General features: G+C 43.5%; 1 protein-coding gene across 3 annotated transcripts in view; it reads left to right on the forward strand.

The window, feature by feature from the left end:
* Nucleotides 1–1,111: 1,111 nt before the first annotated feature.
* Nucleotides 1,112–15,363, forward strand: part of Alg6 (ALG6 alpha-1,3-glucosyltransferase) — a 38,731-nt gene continuing 24,479 nt past the window's right edge. For 2 of the 3 annotated variants that reach the window (XM_031377929.1, XM_031377931.1), the window contains exons 1-3: nt 1,112–1,208; nt 3,904–4,159; nt 10,996–11,080. In XM_031377929.1, the coding sequence (XP_031233789.1) occupies nt 4,078–4,159; nt 10,996–11,080 (167 nt within the window). In that variant the 5' untranslated portion in view covers nt 1,112–1,208; nt 3,904–4,077. Of the gene's footprint in view, nt 1,209–1,794; nt 1,901–3,903; nt 4,160–10,995; nt 11,081–15,363 lie in introns of all 3 variants that reach the window. The other variant, XM_031377930.1, reaches the window with a different exon arrangement.

Genomic DNA, 15,363 nt, shown 5'->3' on the forward strand with positions numbered 1-15,363 from the left:
TTTTTTGCATGGGAAATGCTTTTTGAAGATAATTTTATGAGCACAGAGACATAGCTTGCCATATTTCTATGGTAATTTTTTTTTTCTTTTGAGACAGGATCTCATGTAGTAAAGCCGACTCATGTTGCAAAGACTGACAAACATAACTGGAGATCACTGGCCAGCCAGTGTAGTCAAACAGTGAGCTCCAAGTTGAGTAAAATAAGGTAGGGATGGATAGAGGAAGACACCCACATCGACCTTTGACCTCTTCAAGTACACACAGTTACCTGTGTACTTCTCTCTCTCTCTCTCTCTCTCTCTCTCTCTCTCTCTCTCTCTCTCTCTCTCTCTCTCTCTCTCTCTCTCTCTCTCCTCCCTCCCAAGCAAGTAAAGCAGTCCTAGCAATACTCAATATTTGTTTTCACTTATGTCGGAGTTGGTGTCTACAAAATGGCACAATTCAAAAGCAGGGTGTGAGGGAAGGAGGGATATATTATTTTTGGCAAATGTGGGAACTGTTGGTTCAAGTTGCCTGATGGATCATGCAGTGTCTATTCTGGGACAGAGCTTTTTTTTTTTTTTTGGCGGGTCGGGGACAGGGTCTTGCTATGTATCTCAGGCTGACCCTCTCACTCTCCGTCCTCTTGCCTCAGCCTCCCTAGAGGTGAGAAAGTCACCACGTGTGGCTATTGCTGCTCACAGGCTCAACCCAAAGGCTCTAGAAATGGTTTCTCACTAGAAGCAACTTCCCAACTTTACTAGGCAAGTAGTCTTTGCTTAGCTCTAAGAAAGTAGGCTGGCTTGGTGGCTGCTGGAGGGCACTGGCCCAGGAAGAAGATCTGCCACTCGGGATGAGGACTGGCCAAGGGCTCGCCACTGCGAAGCGCGCGGGAGCCGCCCCTCACAGGAATCCGTGGGCTAAGCAGCCGCTCGAGCTTTGGCCGCGGTCCCGGGAAAGAGGAGCAAGGGGCTTTCCACCTGCCCCTGACCTAACCCCGGCCGCCAGGCTTCTCGAATTCCAGGGCTCGCACCCCGCCTCCCGAAACGTGGCAGTCCGGCTCTCCCCGTCCAGCCCCTCCACGATGACTCCGCCCATCACCCCGCCCCCTCGCCTTACGGGCTCGCCCCCGTGAGGGCCGCTGGGGGCGCGCGTGATCTTTGGGCTCTGAGTGCGCAGGCGCATTTGCTGCTTCTCTGCGGGCGCCAATTCCGGAGACCAGAGGCTGGTAAGAGCTTGGGGTTGCAGAGGTCTAGAGGCGGTTGGCATCTGGAGGTCCCGGCAGCCGGCTCGAGCGGGCGTCTCGGGGGCTTGCTGGGCGGTCTCGCCCATCCCCTAGACCCCCGGCGTGCGGCCGTCCTGCAGAGCTGACGCGGCCTGGCCGGAGTGGCCCCGGCGACCCTGTCCCCGCCGTCCTACGGGTCTGACCCTCCCAAGGCGGATGTCCCGAGGTTACCTTAGCAGGAAAAAGAAACAGCCTGGGACTTGGCGACCTGGCTCCTGTCGGGATGTGCCTGCTACCTGTGCGTGGCCTCCTGAGAAAGTTGCTGAGTTGCTCTTGCAGGTGGCCCAGCAGTCACAGTTTAAGGGGGAAATAGCCGGTATGGTGGCACAGGGAGGCAGAGGCAGGCGGATCTCGGGTTTCCAGGCCAGTCTATTCTACATTAGAGAGTTCTGGGCTAGCCAGAGCAACACGGTGAGACCCTGTGTTTCACTGAATAACCACACAGGACTTCCGAAAATCTAGTATCCCTCACTCTCTCTTCCCTTCACCTGCCCACATTTGTCCACCCCTACTGTCTTCTCTATTCAAGTGGGTTCCTGCTTTCTGCCAGCCGCGCTCGCGCTCAAAGGATGGAAGGACATTGAAATGACTAGAGATGATCTTTGCTCACATAGCAATTTTGTTCTGAATAACAGGTGAATGGCATTTCCTAAGTTCTTTTGTTGGAATAACATGCTTGCAGAACTACACTGTACATAACTGTACTGGAAATTGTTCCTCATTAATTACTCACCCAGTGAACGCATCTTTTTACTGTTTCTCAGTTCAAATAACAATATTCATTTCATCTCACAATACTTCTCCAGAGAGCCCCCATCCTCACTAACCCTCCCTCCACCCTCAGGTATTTTTTTTTCCTTAATTTATAGTACCATATATGTGTCTTGGCTAGTTTACTGTCAATTTGACAAGCTAGAGTCAGAAACTTTAATTGAAGAGAACTTCAATTAAAAAAAAAATGCTCCCACCAGACTGGCTTGTTGGCAAGAATGGTGCTTTTCTTTTTTTTTTAAAAAATAAATTTTTTCGAGACAGGGTTTTTCTGTGTATCCCTGATTGTCCTGGAACTCGATTTGTGGACCAGGTTGGTATTGAATTTGGAGATTTGCCTGCCTCTGGGCTAGGAAAATGCTGGGCTAGAAGGCATGGGATAGGATAGTCACTGGACTGATGATTGATGTCAGAGAGGCTCTGTAAAAGTGTCAGCATGTAGCAGGGAGACGCTGACTAAAAAAAATTAGTCATTTTTTTCTGACTCTTAAAAATGGGGGCGCTGCGGAGTCTGGTTAACAGTTAAGAGTGCTTCTGTTGTAGAGGACCTGAGTTCGATTCCCAGCACCTGCCTGTAACTCTAGCTCCAGGCAATTTGCCACCTCTGGCCTCTGAGGGCACCTGCACTCTTGTGGACATATGCATATACCACACACACAATTAAAAAAATAAATCTTCAAGATTCCTATAGGTACATACCTATAATCCTAGTGCTTAGGATCCTGAGGCAGGAGGATTCCCGGTTGGTGACCACTCTAGGCAACATAGTGAGATCCTGTCTCCACATCTCAAATGCCACCATCAAATAGTCAGCCAGTTCCCGTTTGAACTTGAAGAGGAACGTCCTTCCTGCGAAGCCTGTTTGTGTTTGGGCAGCTCTCATTTTCACAGTCTGCCCCTCAGTGTTTATGTTTATTGATGTTGGGTATTGAACCCAGGACCTACCACTGGACTACACTCCTACCATGTTTTCTTGCTGATAATCAACGTGTCTGTTAAATGGGCCATCATTCATAGGTCCATGCAGAACTGAAGAGTTTTAGCTATCCATTGACTTCTTGTCAGTGAGCACACACTTGATTCCCCCCCCCACACATTTAAATACAGTGCTTTGAATATACTTGAATTTATAAATCCTTGTTAGATGTAGGGTTAGATTTTCTCCATAGTTGCTAGAGAAACCTTTTTGTACTTGAGTGTTTCATCTCTCATGTAGCTGGTCTCCCACCATTGTGTTTTTGGCAAGCTGGGCAGCATGATACCTATTAAATTTTCTAACATTTATAAATTCATGATGCTGATCATTCCTCTTATCAAAAGGCTTGGGTTTTTTGTTTGTTTGTTTGTTTGTTTTTTGTTTTTGTAGACTTTCCTGAAGAAGTACCTAGAAACTCAGATGATCTGGAACAGAGGACAATCAGAAGACATCTACCCTAGTTGTTAGTGCTCGCTGTGTTAGCGCTCGCTGTCTGTCGATGTGATCAGCACCATAGCCATAACTAACCTTAGGGGAAAAGTTACTTTGTAGGTTATAGTCCAGAACTGAGGGCCCAGCCCCCCCTCCCTTAGCCCCTCCCCTTTCCCCATGGCAACTTCTCTGGCCTTGGTCCTAGGGGCCAGTGAACTCTCCCACCTGAGAGCAGCTTCCAAATAAACCTGCCTTTAAACAAAACAAAACAAAACAATCCCCAAGCCTTTGTCTATCTTATCTTAAAAGAACTGTTGTTTGTGGTATGTGTCTCAGTCCTGGAGCCCTCGGTAGCTCGCCCAATCTACTGCTCCAGAACCACCTCTGGAGTGGCCCCACGTGTTCTTTGTTGGGGTGCTGTGCTGAGTTAAGTCTTGGTTCTTTGTGTTTTCTCCCTAGGCTATAAAGACATGATCAAGTTTTCATTGTTTTGAAGCAAAGCATCCTTTAAGATCCTCTCACGCTCCTAACTGCAGGGATGGTGACATCGCTTTGAAGAAGGAGACAAGTGACTGGCTTTGGAGGAAGCATTGTAGCCCTGGCTTTTGCTTTCCTCCCCGAGTTTGAAGAGCTATGGAGAGCTGGTCCTGGATGACAGTCGTGGTCTTGATAGGACTCACTGTGCGGTGGGCGGTTTCTCTCAATTCTTACTCAGGTAGTGTCCTTTTCCTGTCTCAAAGATTGGGAAATAGTCCTAGTTGACTGAAATCGAGGAATTTGAGTTCTTATTGTTATGATTGAGGAAATATATCCATCTAATTATAATGAAAAAGTGTAAGAGGTAAATATACTGTGTTATGTGAGAAGACAAAAATGTACTCTAGCTTGTCATACTGTAGTATGACAAATTGAGGTGTGATTTTGTCTTCAGCTAGTCCTTGAAGATGGCCTCAGAGTCCAGGGTTTGTGTTTGTTGATGTTTGTGGTGGAGAGGCAGGTTACTAGATTGAGAAAGGAAACAGTGGAGCAGAGTACAATTGAAATGAGGGATGGAGCTTGATCCTGCAGCCTGGAGATGGGATCAAATTCAGTCCTGCAGGTCTGTAATTACTGTTTTGTGGCAGGTATCACATGTGCTGGGTGCTTGAAATGTAAAGTGAATATCGATGCCATAGAATTCAGTTTCACATAGATAATCAGTCATTGTAAGAAGTGATAATTTAGTTATGTTTGAGGTACAAGGGTGACAGAAGTGACTGATGAAAAGCACACCAGAGCGGATTTGAGATAAGATGTCTGACTTAAGGGTTTGAGGGAAACATAAGAGAATACAGCTACCACTATGTAGTGTTAGAGTGATCTTAAGCACAAAAAAGAATTAAGATTGAAAAAAGTCTTCAAAAGGAATAAAAATGGGAGGAAAAAAATGAACAATTGATTGTGTCTGTGGAGAAGTGTCCTGGGGAGAAAAGAGAACCAGGATGTAACTCAGCATAGCCATTTTGGAAATGGCAGAGTTTAGGTTTTACATTTATCTGGTTGTAGAATTTTCTGGTGATAAAAAAGATGGTAGGAAAAAGGTCAGAGGTAAAGAGACAGAATAGAACTCGTAGCAAGTGAATGTTGAGCATTTAGGATGACTGGCACTGCACATTTTAGTATTTAACAGATCCACTGAAGATGGGAAATAGCTATATGTATAAATACAAAATGGGGCAGTCCTGACCAGTGATGGTCATGACACTGGATATTTAGCCCACACTGATCATTCGCCAGGACTAATGCATCTGAACATAATTTGGAATAAGAAAGAAAGTGGGCTGGTGAGATGGCTCAAGGTGTCTAGGTTTGGCTCCTGACACCCACTTGGTGCTACTAACTGGCTGTGGCTCCATTTTCAGAGGATCCAGCATCCTCTCTGGCCTCCGTAGGCACCATGCACATGTGGTACACAGATATACATGCAGGCAAAACATCCATACATATAAAAAAAAATAAAAAAAACCCCAAAAAAACCAAGACAACTAATAAATGACGACAGGGTTCAAGTGTGATCACTTGATTCCAGTCAGTGCTTGTGTGACTCTGCTCCAAGGCTTCTGAGAAAGAGAGGACCTGACCAACTTGGCTACACGGTGGGGCTGTGTTGTCATGGTACAGCGGCTGAGTCATTGTGATAGCTCCATGCATCCAAACATGGATGTTGATTTGTGCCAGCAACTTTTCTTCCACCCCTGCCCCTCAGATGAATTTGTAATTTTGAGAAAGTTTAAAGTCGCTTGAATGTGGTGTAGTAAGCATGGGCTCAAATCTTAGTAATTTACCTGTGAGTTGCCTAATCTTGGGGAAGTTATTTAATTTCTCTGAGCTTTTATACAAAGCAGGAGTGTCAATAAATACTTCAGCAGATTGCTTAACATCTGCATTGTGTCACCAACTGTACTTTGGGTAGCATGTCCAAATCTTTGTCACATTAAAATATAGAAATTCAGGTTAGCTTTCTTTAGTTTTACTGAATTATTCTTCCTTTGAAGTGTATACATCATTTAGGAAACTACTTAAATACATTATTGTAATTTAATTTCTTCTGAAATTTATCCCCATTTTGTTTTTAGTCTTGCTTTTTCTCAGAACTAAGATACTGAATATGTTGCATTAAATAAGCTATGGAGAATAGACAGGTTTTTATTTAGTACTAGTTTGTTATTTCTCACAGAGATTTTTTGTTGTTGTTGTTTTTTGAGACAGGGTTTCTCTATGTAGTCCTGGTTGTCCTGGAACTCACTCTGTAGACCACGCTGGCCTTGAACTCAGAAATCCTCCTGCCTCTGCCTCCTAAGTGCTGGGATTAAAGGTGTGTGCCACCCCTGCCTGACCTCTCACAGAGATTTACCAATGCCTCTCGCATTCTACCTAAAGTATTATAACAACATTAGAGTTTTGTTTGTTATTTCCCCTGACTCCAACCCCAACTCATTTTGGTAGCTAAGGAAAAAGTCATTTAAAAATCAGCTTTTGGGCTGGAGAGATGGCTCAGCAGTTAAGAGCACTGACTGCTCTTCCAGAGGTCCTGAGTTCAAATCCCAGCAACCACATGGTGGCTCACAACCATTTGTAATGAGTTCTGATGCCCTCTTCTGGTGTGTCTGAAGACAGCTACAGTGTATTCCATATAATAAATAAGGGAGCTGGAGAGATGGCTCAGGGGTTAAGAACACTGACTGTTCTTCCAGAGGTCCTGAGTTCAATTCCCAGCAACATTTCACAACCATCTGTAATAGGATGCCCTCTTCTGGTATGTTTGAAAACAGCTACAGTATTTTTATACATGAAATAAATAAGTCTTTAAAAAAAAAAGACCTTTAAAAAAATAAACCTAAAAAAAAATCAGCTTTTGCAAAATATCATTTATTAAAAGCCGTGACAGCATGAGATTTAATTGGTTAAATTCATTTGGCTTAACCACTCCTATTTGTGAACGACTACATGTTCTTACCAGAAACAAGAGATGAAATTCATAGAAAAAATGCAGTCGACTCTTTTCTTAGAAAGTTTAAAGCTTACTGTAAAGTATGCATTGCTGACAGACTGCTTATTCATATTTAAACACCATTTTGAATAAGTTAGCATTTAATAAAGTGAACATTTTTAGTCCTCCTTACTCCCTTCTTCCTGGGAACGTGACAGAGCTGGGATTCTGTCAATGCACGTCGGTCGTTGCTGTGTTGTCTTTCTGTGGTTCTCATTCTCCTGTGAGTAAGTGTGTAGACTTAATCACTGTGGAAGGAATCCTTTTGCCCTTCTGAGTGAAGCTCCCACAGGCACAGTTGGGCTGTCCTCTGGGTTGCTTTGAGGGCACTTTAGCAGTTTTAAAAACTTAAGTACTAATTTCATAGCCAGTGTCAGCTGAATTTATTGAAGTAGGTCAGACTCTGGGTAAAAACTTGTTTCCCAACCCTGAAGAGAGTCGTTATCCATTCTTCTGTTTGCTAGAGAGCAGTAATAAATTCTTCCACATCTACTGCACGATTTCTAGAGTAGTTTAGGAAATCAAGATAGTTTGATTTTTTTTTTTCTTCAGGTATAGGGAATTACCAAAATGTTTTCTGAATTTATTATCCTAATGGCATTGAAAAAAAAATAAGAAACCCTCCTTTTGTCTTTTCAAAGAAACTATATATTCAGTGGTTGTGTTCACTGAACTAGATTCACACACACATAACACACATAAGGGTCTCAAAATGTAGCTCTGGCTGGCCTAAAGTAGACAAGGCTGGTCTCAAACTCACAGAGATCTTTCTATCCCTACTTCTCAAGTAGAAGAATAAAGATGTATGCTGTCTTCCTTGCCCCATTCATTCTTAACTTTTGAAGTGATTCTTGTATTACACTCAACTCAATTCAACTCTTTTTTTTTTTTTTTTTTTTTTTTTTGGCGTTAGGAATTGAACCTTGTACATGCTAGGCACATTCTATCACTAAGATACAGCCATACCCCTGAGGTGATTAAAGATTATTTAGTGTGTGAGTGTAAGTGCAGATGTGAGGATGACCTGAGGGAGTGTGTTCTCCCCTACTCCCTCATTAAGGCAGGATTGCTCTTACTGTTTCAGGCTAGCTGGCCCAAAGGCTTCTGGATGCTTCTGCTCTACCTTCTCCCTTGCTTTAAAGATACTGGGATTACAGATGTGCGCTGCCACATTCAGCTTTTTATATGGGTTCCAGGGATCAAATTCAGACCAGCAGGATTCAGTAGCAAGCACTTTACCCGTAGAGCCCTCTCCCTGGTCCTCTAAGACAATTCTTGAAGGCAGTATGTATGAACTGATAGAAGTTATATATAGAATAGAGAGTAAACAATGAACAAAAGTTTTAAAGTGCCATACGGTAAAGGTGTTTGGGGCAAGAGCCAGTACATGGGCTTTATATTCAAACAGCCTTGGCATACTAGTCTGCCATCACAAATGGATGCTGAGCATTCACTGAGTGGGAACCGAAGGACTCACATCGTTAGAATAAAAAGCCTTGCTGTGCCACACTAGCTACACCAGCGTCTTTGCTATGTCAGCAGTCACTGGGAATCTGCCAGGTGCTCTGAGAGGCACTAGGTGAACATGTCCTGAGGAGACAAAGATGAGTTAGACATTCTGAGAGACAGGGAGTCACATATGTACAAGTGTGTTTGAACTGTGGGTCATTTCTTGTGCCAGTTACTCATGTACATGTCTGTAAACATGCATATATAGTGTACCGAACTGTTAGTCTGCTTTTCCCATAACTACAGGTGGTCTCCTCAGAAATTCTACCATTGGTAGAATCTAGCCACCAAAGCAAACACCTTTTCTAAGTCTGGGCTAGATTCAGTGAGCAGGATCTGTCCTTATTCAGTGGGACATATCTTTTGAGTAGGTTAGACCTATAGATGGCCACTTTGATTTTGATTTTACTTAAAGCCTGTGACTCTATTGTACTTTTTTGGGCTTCCTCACATTTCAGCGGTCAACTGCTTGTTAATAGGTGCTTTCTCTTTGCTAGATGGAGGTTTGTCATCTATGCGGGCATGATAGGACAGGAGTTAGGAATGTGCTTTTAGGGGCTGGACAGATGGCTGCTCTGCTAGAGGACCCAGGTTCAATTTCTAGCATCCACATGGCAGCTCACAACCATCTGTAACTCTAGTTCCAGGGGATCTGACACCCTCACACAGACATACATTGAGGCAAAACACCGGTGCACAGAAAATAAAAGTAAACCATTAAAAAGGTACTCTTAAAAAAAAGATTAAAACGAGAGGACGTGTTCTAGAGGCAAGTTGCTGGTTGAGATCTGGAACGTGCTTTTACTGCGTAAGTGACGATTTCCTCTTTTCCCCAGTCTTCAAGTAGGGAAATAATAACACTTAGTTCACGGGATCATTGTATTTAGCACTAGACATACATGTTAGTTATTAAAGGTTTATTACCCCTTATTTATAACTTTGAAGATAATAAATTACAAACTTTTTTTTTTTTAAATCTGTTTATTTACTTATTGTGTGTGGTGCTTGTCGTGTGGAAGTCAGGACAACTTAGTAATTGGTTCTCACTTCCGCCATGTGTGGTCTAGGGATTGACCGCAGGTTTGGTGGCAGGTTGCTTTAGCTACTGAGATATCTCATTGGCCTTTTGAGTTTTTATATAAATCATTTGATAGTAGTCTGATCCTTATCAATACATAGCCTGTTTTAAATTCTCTGTTCAACCTTAAGTTTTTTATTTTCACTTTGTGAAGGCAGATGTTTGTAGTTAATTTATCATACTTTCCTGAAGTATTTGCATTGTTACCTTTCTTATCGCTGTGACCAAATGCTGTACATGAAGCCACACAAGAGTTTATCTTCCCTCCAGTTTGAGGGTTGGCAAGTCACTATGGGGAAGGCACTGTGGCAGCAATGGGAAAAGGCTGCTCATGCTGAATCCCCAGAGGGAAGAGAAGAGGCCTGGAGTAGGGTGTGGCTAGCAGGCCTTAAGGCCCTGCCCCACTGACCCACTTGCTCAAGTCTCTAACTCTGAAAGGTTCCACAGCCTTCTAAAACAGCTCCTCCAGCTGTGGACCACGCGCTCCAACATGGGTCTTGAGAGGACATTTCACATGTAAGCCACTGTGTTGGTGGCAGTTTTTCTCATAAAGTCAAAGTAAGCCTGGTGGTTGGCAAGATAATCATTGGGTAGAGGTGCTTGCATGCACACTGGACAGCTCGAGTCTCTGGATCCCATAAGGTGGCAAGAGATACCTGCCTCTTGAGAGGCGTCCTCTGATTTCTATACATTATATTTCCCCCAACATTGTTGGATTTTGTGTGTGTGTGCACGTGCGCACATGTTTGTTTGCTTGTTTATTTATTACAGAGTCTCACTGTGTATTCCTGATTGTTCTGGAACTCACTGTGTAGATCAGGCTGGCTTTGAATTCATAAAGATCATCTAACCTCTGCCTCCTCAGTGCTGAGATTAAAGCTGTGCTAGCAAATTAAAACTGAAAAAAACAAAACAATCATGCATGCCCTGTCCTAGTAATAAACTGAGGTGCTCCAGTGGCCCTGCTTCCTGAGGGCCTGCTGTGCTGGGCTCTCTGCTGGGTGTTCACCTATCTGGTATTTGCACTAGGGGTTCTCTGAGTAGGCTGTGTGGTTCTTGAGCTTAGGGAGGGTAAGGAACTTGCCCATCATGTGGTCACTTGGTGACTTGCAGTATTAGATTCAGGCCTCATCTTTGACCTTGGTAACTCCTGCATTCTTTGTTTAGCTTGTATTATCCCTGTAATATAGGACTTCCTTCCCCCTGTCCCCCGCAAGACAGGGTTTCCCTGTATAGCCCGGGCTGTCCTGGTACTCACTCTGTAGACCAGGCTGGCCTCAAACTCAGAAGTCCGCCTGCCTCTGCCTCCCAAGTGCTGGGACTAAAGGCGTGCGCCACCACTGCCCAGCAATATAGGACATTTTTATAAGGAAAAAAAAGGCCTACACAGTATGCTAAAAGTTCATTATTATTCTCTTTTTGGTTTTCATTCTAGGTGCTGGAAAACCACCTATGTTTGGTGATTATGAAGCTCAGAGACACTGGCAAGAAATTACCCTTAATTTACCAGTCAAACAATGGTACGGATAATTTTGGCTTGGTTTTATTGTTTATTATAGTTAATATAGATTGTCTGGTGGTGCTTCTTCATATGGTGTTCTTCAAACACCACTTTCTTCATCTCTTGCATATTGAATCTCATCTTTGAAGTTTCACAGTTCTGAAAATTATCCATACACATACCCAATTAGCTAGGTTTTGCTATTAATCTAAAACTTCTAATTTTTAAACATTTTAAAATTGTATTTATTCTTATCATGTGTAATAATATGGGGGTGCAACCATGCCACAGCGTGCCTGTAGTGGTCAGAGGATAGCTCTGTAGAGTTGGTCTTCTCCTTCCACATTTATGTAGGTTCCAGGGATCAAATTCAGGTTGTCAGGCTTTGTACAAGCATTTTCACCCATGGAGACATCTTGCCACGCCCTAAATTACAAGTCTGACACAAGAACACTGTATATCTTGGAAACCCCTCTGGATGGATATAAGCTAAAAAAACAGCATCATGAGTGGACAGTATTTTTGCCCTGTTTCCTAATCCCTCTCTCTCTATATATTTTTTAGATATTTTCTTTATTTATATGTAAATTTCTCCATTCCCAGTTTTCCCTCCAAAAAACAAAGAAACAAACAAAAACAACCAAAACAAACCCCTGTTGCCTCCCACTACCCCATGCCTGCCACCCCGCCCTCTCCCACTTTCTGGCCCTGGCATTCCCCTACACTGGGGCACAGAACTTTCACAGGGCCGAGCTCCTCTCCTCCTATTGATGATTGAATTTGCAATCCTCTACTATACACATGCTGCCTGAACAATCAGAACCCTCCATGTGCAGTCTTTGGTTGGTGGTTGAGACCCTGGGAGCTCTGAGGGTACTACTTAGTTCATATTGTTGTTCGTCCTAAGGGGCTGCAAACCCCTCACTAATCTGTATTTTTTTCACTAAAACTTACTGTGACATCAGTTCTAGGTAAAAACTGAAAGGTCTTGGCAATAATAACTGGCTATATGTGTGTAGCTGAAAAGCAATAAAAAGGAGATTTGAATTTGTCTTCAACTGGAAATTTTACTTCTGCCCCTTTGACCATCTCTGATTACGCTGTATCTAGCGTGGATCCTGGCACACCTCAGACCTCAGTGACCATCTCTCGAAGGGAGGAGTATTCATTTGTCCCCTCTTACATGATCTCATTTCTGTAGTTCTTTCTGTAGTGTAAGGAAAAGGTCACTCTAACTGTCAGTGGTTCCATGGTGTGGTTTGTATGGCTTTGTGTTTTGTAGAACTCAGAACATCGTAGAAATTGTTATTCTTAACCACTAAAACAGTGTCACTAACCTTAGTTTCATATACACATCTACCTGGAGGAATCTTAGTGATGTAATGTGAAGATTGTAGGTCAGAGGTCAGACCCCAGCTCTGTTCACTGCTGCTGTGACCTTTGCAGATTTTCTAACTTTCTCCTGTAGTTTTATCACTTGCAGAATGGAAGTGACCGTCTGCATACTTCACTGGTCAGCAAGGGCTTTATTAAGGCACTTTACACATGCTTGTTCTCACACCCTTTCCCTCCCCCTTTCCCTCCCAATGGTTCCCTTTCTCCCCAGCCAAGAGCCCCTTTCTCCTTTCATGCCTTATATATTCCACAGCCCTTTTTTGAAAAGGAATTCAAACTTTTTTTGTGTGTTTGTGTGTGGGCATGTACACGATTGAGTCCAGAGGATGGTGTTGGATCCCTGGAGCAGGAGTTAGAGGCAGTTGTGAACCTCTTGACATGGGTACTGGGAACCACACTGGTCCTCTCCACGAACAGCACTTTTGACCGTTGGACCAGATTTCCAGCCCCCCATTCCTCCTTCCTCTCTTCTTGCCCCTTAAGATATTTTCTCCTTTCATGCTCCCTTTCTAGTTTCCCTACCAATATGCGAATTAAAATTTAGGACCCACATATGAGAGAAGATGGAGCAGTAGCTGAGAGCTACATCCTGATACAGGCAGAGAGAGAACTGGGCCTGGTATGAGCTTTTGAAATATATGAGCCACCTCAGCAACACACTTCCTCCAACAAGGCCACCCTTCCTAGTCCTTCTGATCTTATCAGTTACACTCCTGATGACTAAGCACTGGAATGTATGAGCTTCTCGGAGCCATTCTTACAAACCGTCTGCACTTGCAAGACAGGGCCTCCACCACTCCGCTGTCTTCTGTCATGCTTCTCTTTTCTTTTCTCCTTGGAACAGTCCCACCTTGTAGTCCAGGCTGGCCTGGAGTGGTCATTCTGTTGTCTTACCATCCTGAGTAGCTGTGATTACCAGCCGTGTGCCTAGGAGCTTGACTCCCTTTCTGAGGAATTACTCTAAGATTGGGGAACATAGTCCTTAACTGCCTCTTCTTTCCTGATGTGCGTCTGCATGTTTACAGCTTGCTGTCATCTCAGCACCTCTTTCACTCGTCATCTGTAGTGAATCTCAAGGTTAAAGTAAACAAGAAGCGGCCTTTTCTTTACAAGCTAGAAACCAAATCAAGTTGTTCTGGTGAAAATGTAATCTTGAACTTACTTGATCTTCCCTTGCTGTATCCATCCTAGTAGTTCAGTGGTTAATGGTAAATTAGAACTACTGCTAAGTACTTAGGTTTCGCCAGGTGGTAACTTGACAGCTTTACACGTTTAACTCAGTTGTTTAGCTCAGGTTGACCCACTCCACTGCTGCTGCTGTTCTTGGTGACCATCCCATGGTACTGGCATCTCCAATACATTAGAGTCTTCTGCTGCAACTAGGCTTTACCAATAGCTTCTCATAGGTTCTCTTCATGGTGCCAAGCCTCAATTCCTTTACATGACTCCTTCACTTTTGGGCCTTCAGTTGCAATGAGGTTGCACCTTCACCAATGGCCTTCCAGGGCCCCTCACAGTGCCAAGCCTCACCTGTTCTTCATGACGCCTTCATGCCTCAAAACTAGTACCACCTGGGTGACTCTTACACATTAGCAACGCCAACGCTAGATGCAGCACGAGGTACAACCTTGACTATCTCTGGAACATAGCTTCCTCCTCTTCTTCTTCTTCTTCTTTTTTTTTTTTTTTAAAGATTTATTTATTATGTATACAGAATTTTGTCTGCATGTATATCCACAAGTCAGAAGAGGGCATCAGGTCCTACTACAGAGGGCCACTATGTGGTTGCTGGGAATTGAACTCAGGACCTCTAGAAGAACAGCCAGTGCTCTTTCTTAACTTCTGAGTCATCTCTCTAGCCCTGGAACACAGCTTCTTTGTGCTCTCAGAAAACCCTTCCCAGATTTCACCTCAGTGAAGCTGGTCTCTTCTTAATCACCACTAATTTCTTAGCTCCAGCTAACTAACATCAGTTGTCCCAGTAGTCCCTTCTTTTCCAAAGCCAGAGCCATGTGGCCAAAGCTGCCAAGTTCTGCTGCTTGCTGGAGCTGGAACATGGCCTGCCTTGTTCTATTACATTATCACCAGCTTTCTGTTTTTCAACTCCTTCATTGCCTAAGATCCGATGCCTTGGAACTTGCTGTGTAGACTGACTTTGAACTCAGAGATTTGCATGCCTGTCTCCTAAACACCCAGATTAAAGGCGTGGTCCACCAAGCCCAGATTTAAATTTTCTTCACCTGGAATTTGCTCTGTTCTAGGCTGGCCTTGAACTCAGAGATCTGTTGGTTTTGCCTCCTGAGATTAAAGGCTTGTACTACCATGCCTTGACCTAAATTTAGCTGGGTGGGGTCTTGCCTCAAGGTCACTGCTGCTTTAATTCAATTTGATATCCTTGAACACCGGATTCAGCTCCATTTTACTTCCTGGTGCCCCTTTAATACTCCAACCATATATTTTATATTTTTCCTTTTTCAGCTTGCTACAAATACTCTTCATGAGACTTAACAAAGTCTATGATGGGTGCTTGCTTCTGAGACTTCCTTTGTCAATGCAATTAATTGATTCTCTTCACCTCAGGCAGACTCTTCAGACAAGGGCAAAAAAGTAGCCACATTCTTCACCAAAATACCACAAAAACAGTTTCTAGACCACATACTGAGATTCTTCACTGAAACCTCTTTGGCCAGGTCTGCACAATTCAAATTACTCTCAGTTACAAAGTCTTCCATATTCCTACTAGGAAAGCACATCAAGCCCCATTTAAAGCATTCCACTGCTTTCAAAATCCAAAGTCCCAAAATCCACATTCTTCCAAACAAAAGCATGGTCAGGCTTATCACACAATACCCCACTCTTTTTTTTTTTTGTTAGATATTTTCTTTATTTACATGTCATATGATTTCT

This window comes from Mastomys coucha, unplaced genomic scaffold, assembly GCF_008632895.1.
Source record: "Mastomys coucha isolate ucsf_1 unplaced genomic scaffold, UCSF_Mcou_1 pScaffold18, whole genome shotgun sequence".
NCBI classification, from domain to species: domain Eukaryota; kingdom Metazoa; phylum Chordata; class Mammalia; order Rodentia; family Muridae; genus Mastomys; species Mastomys coucha.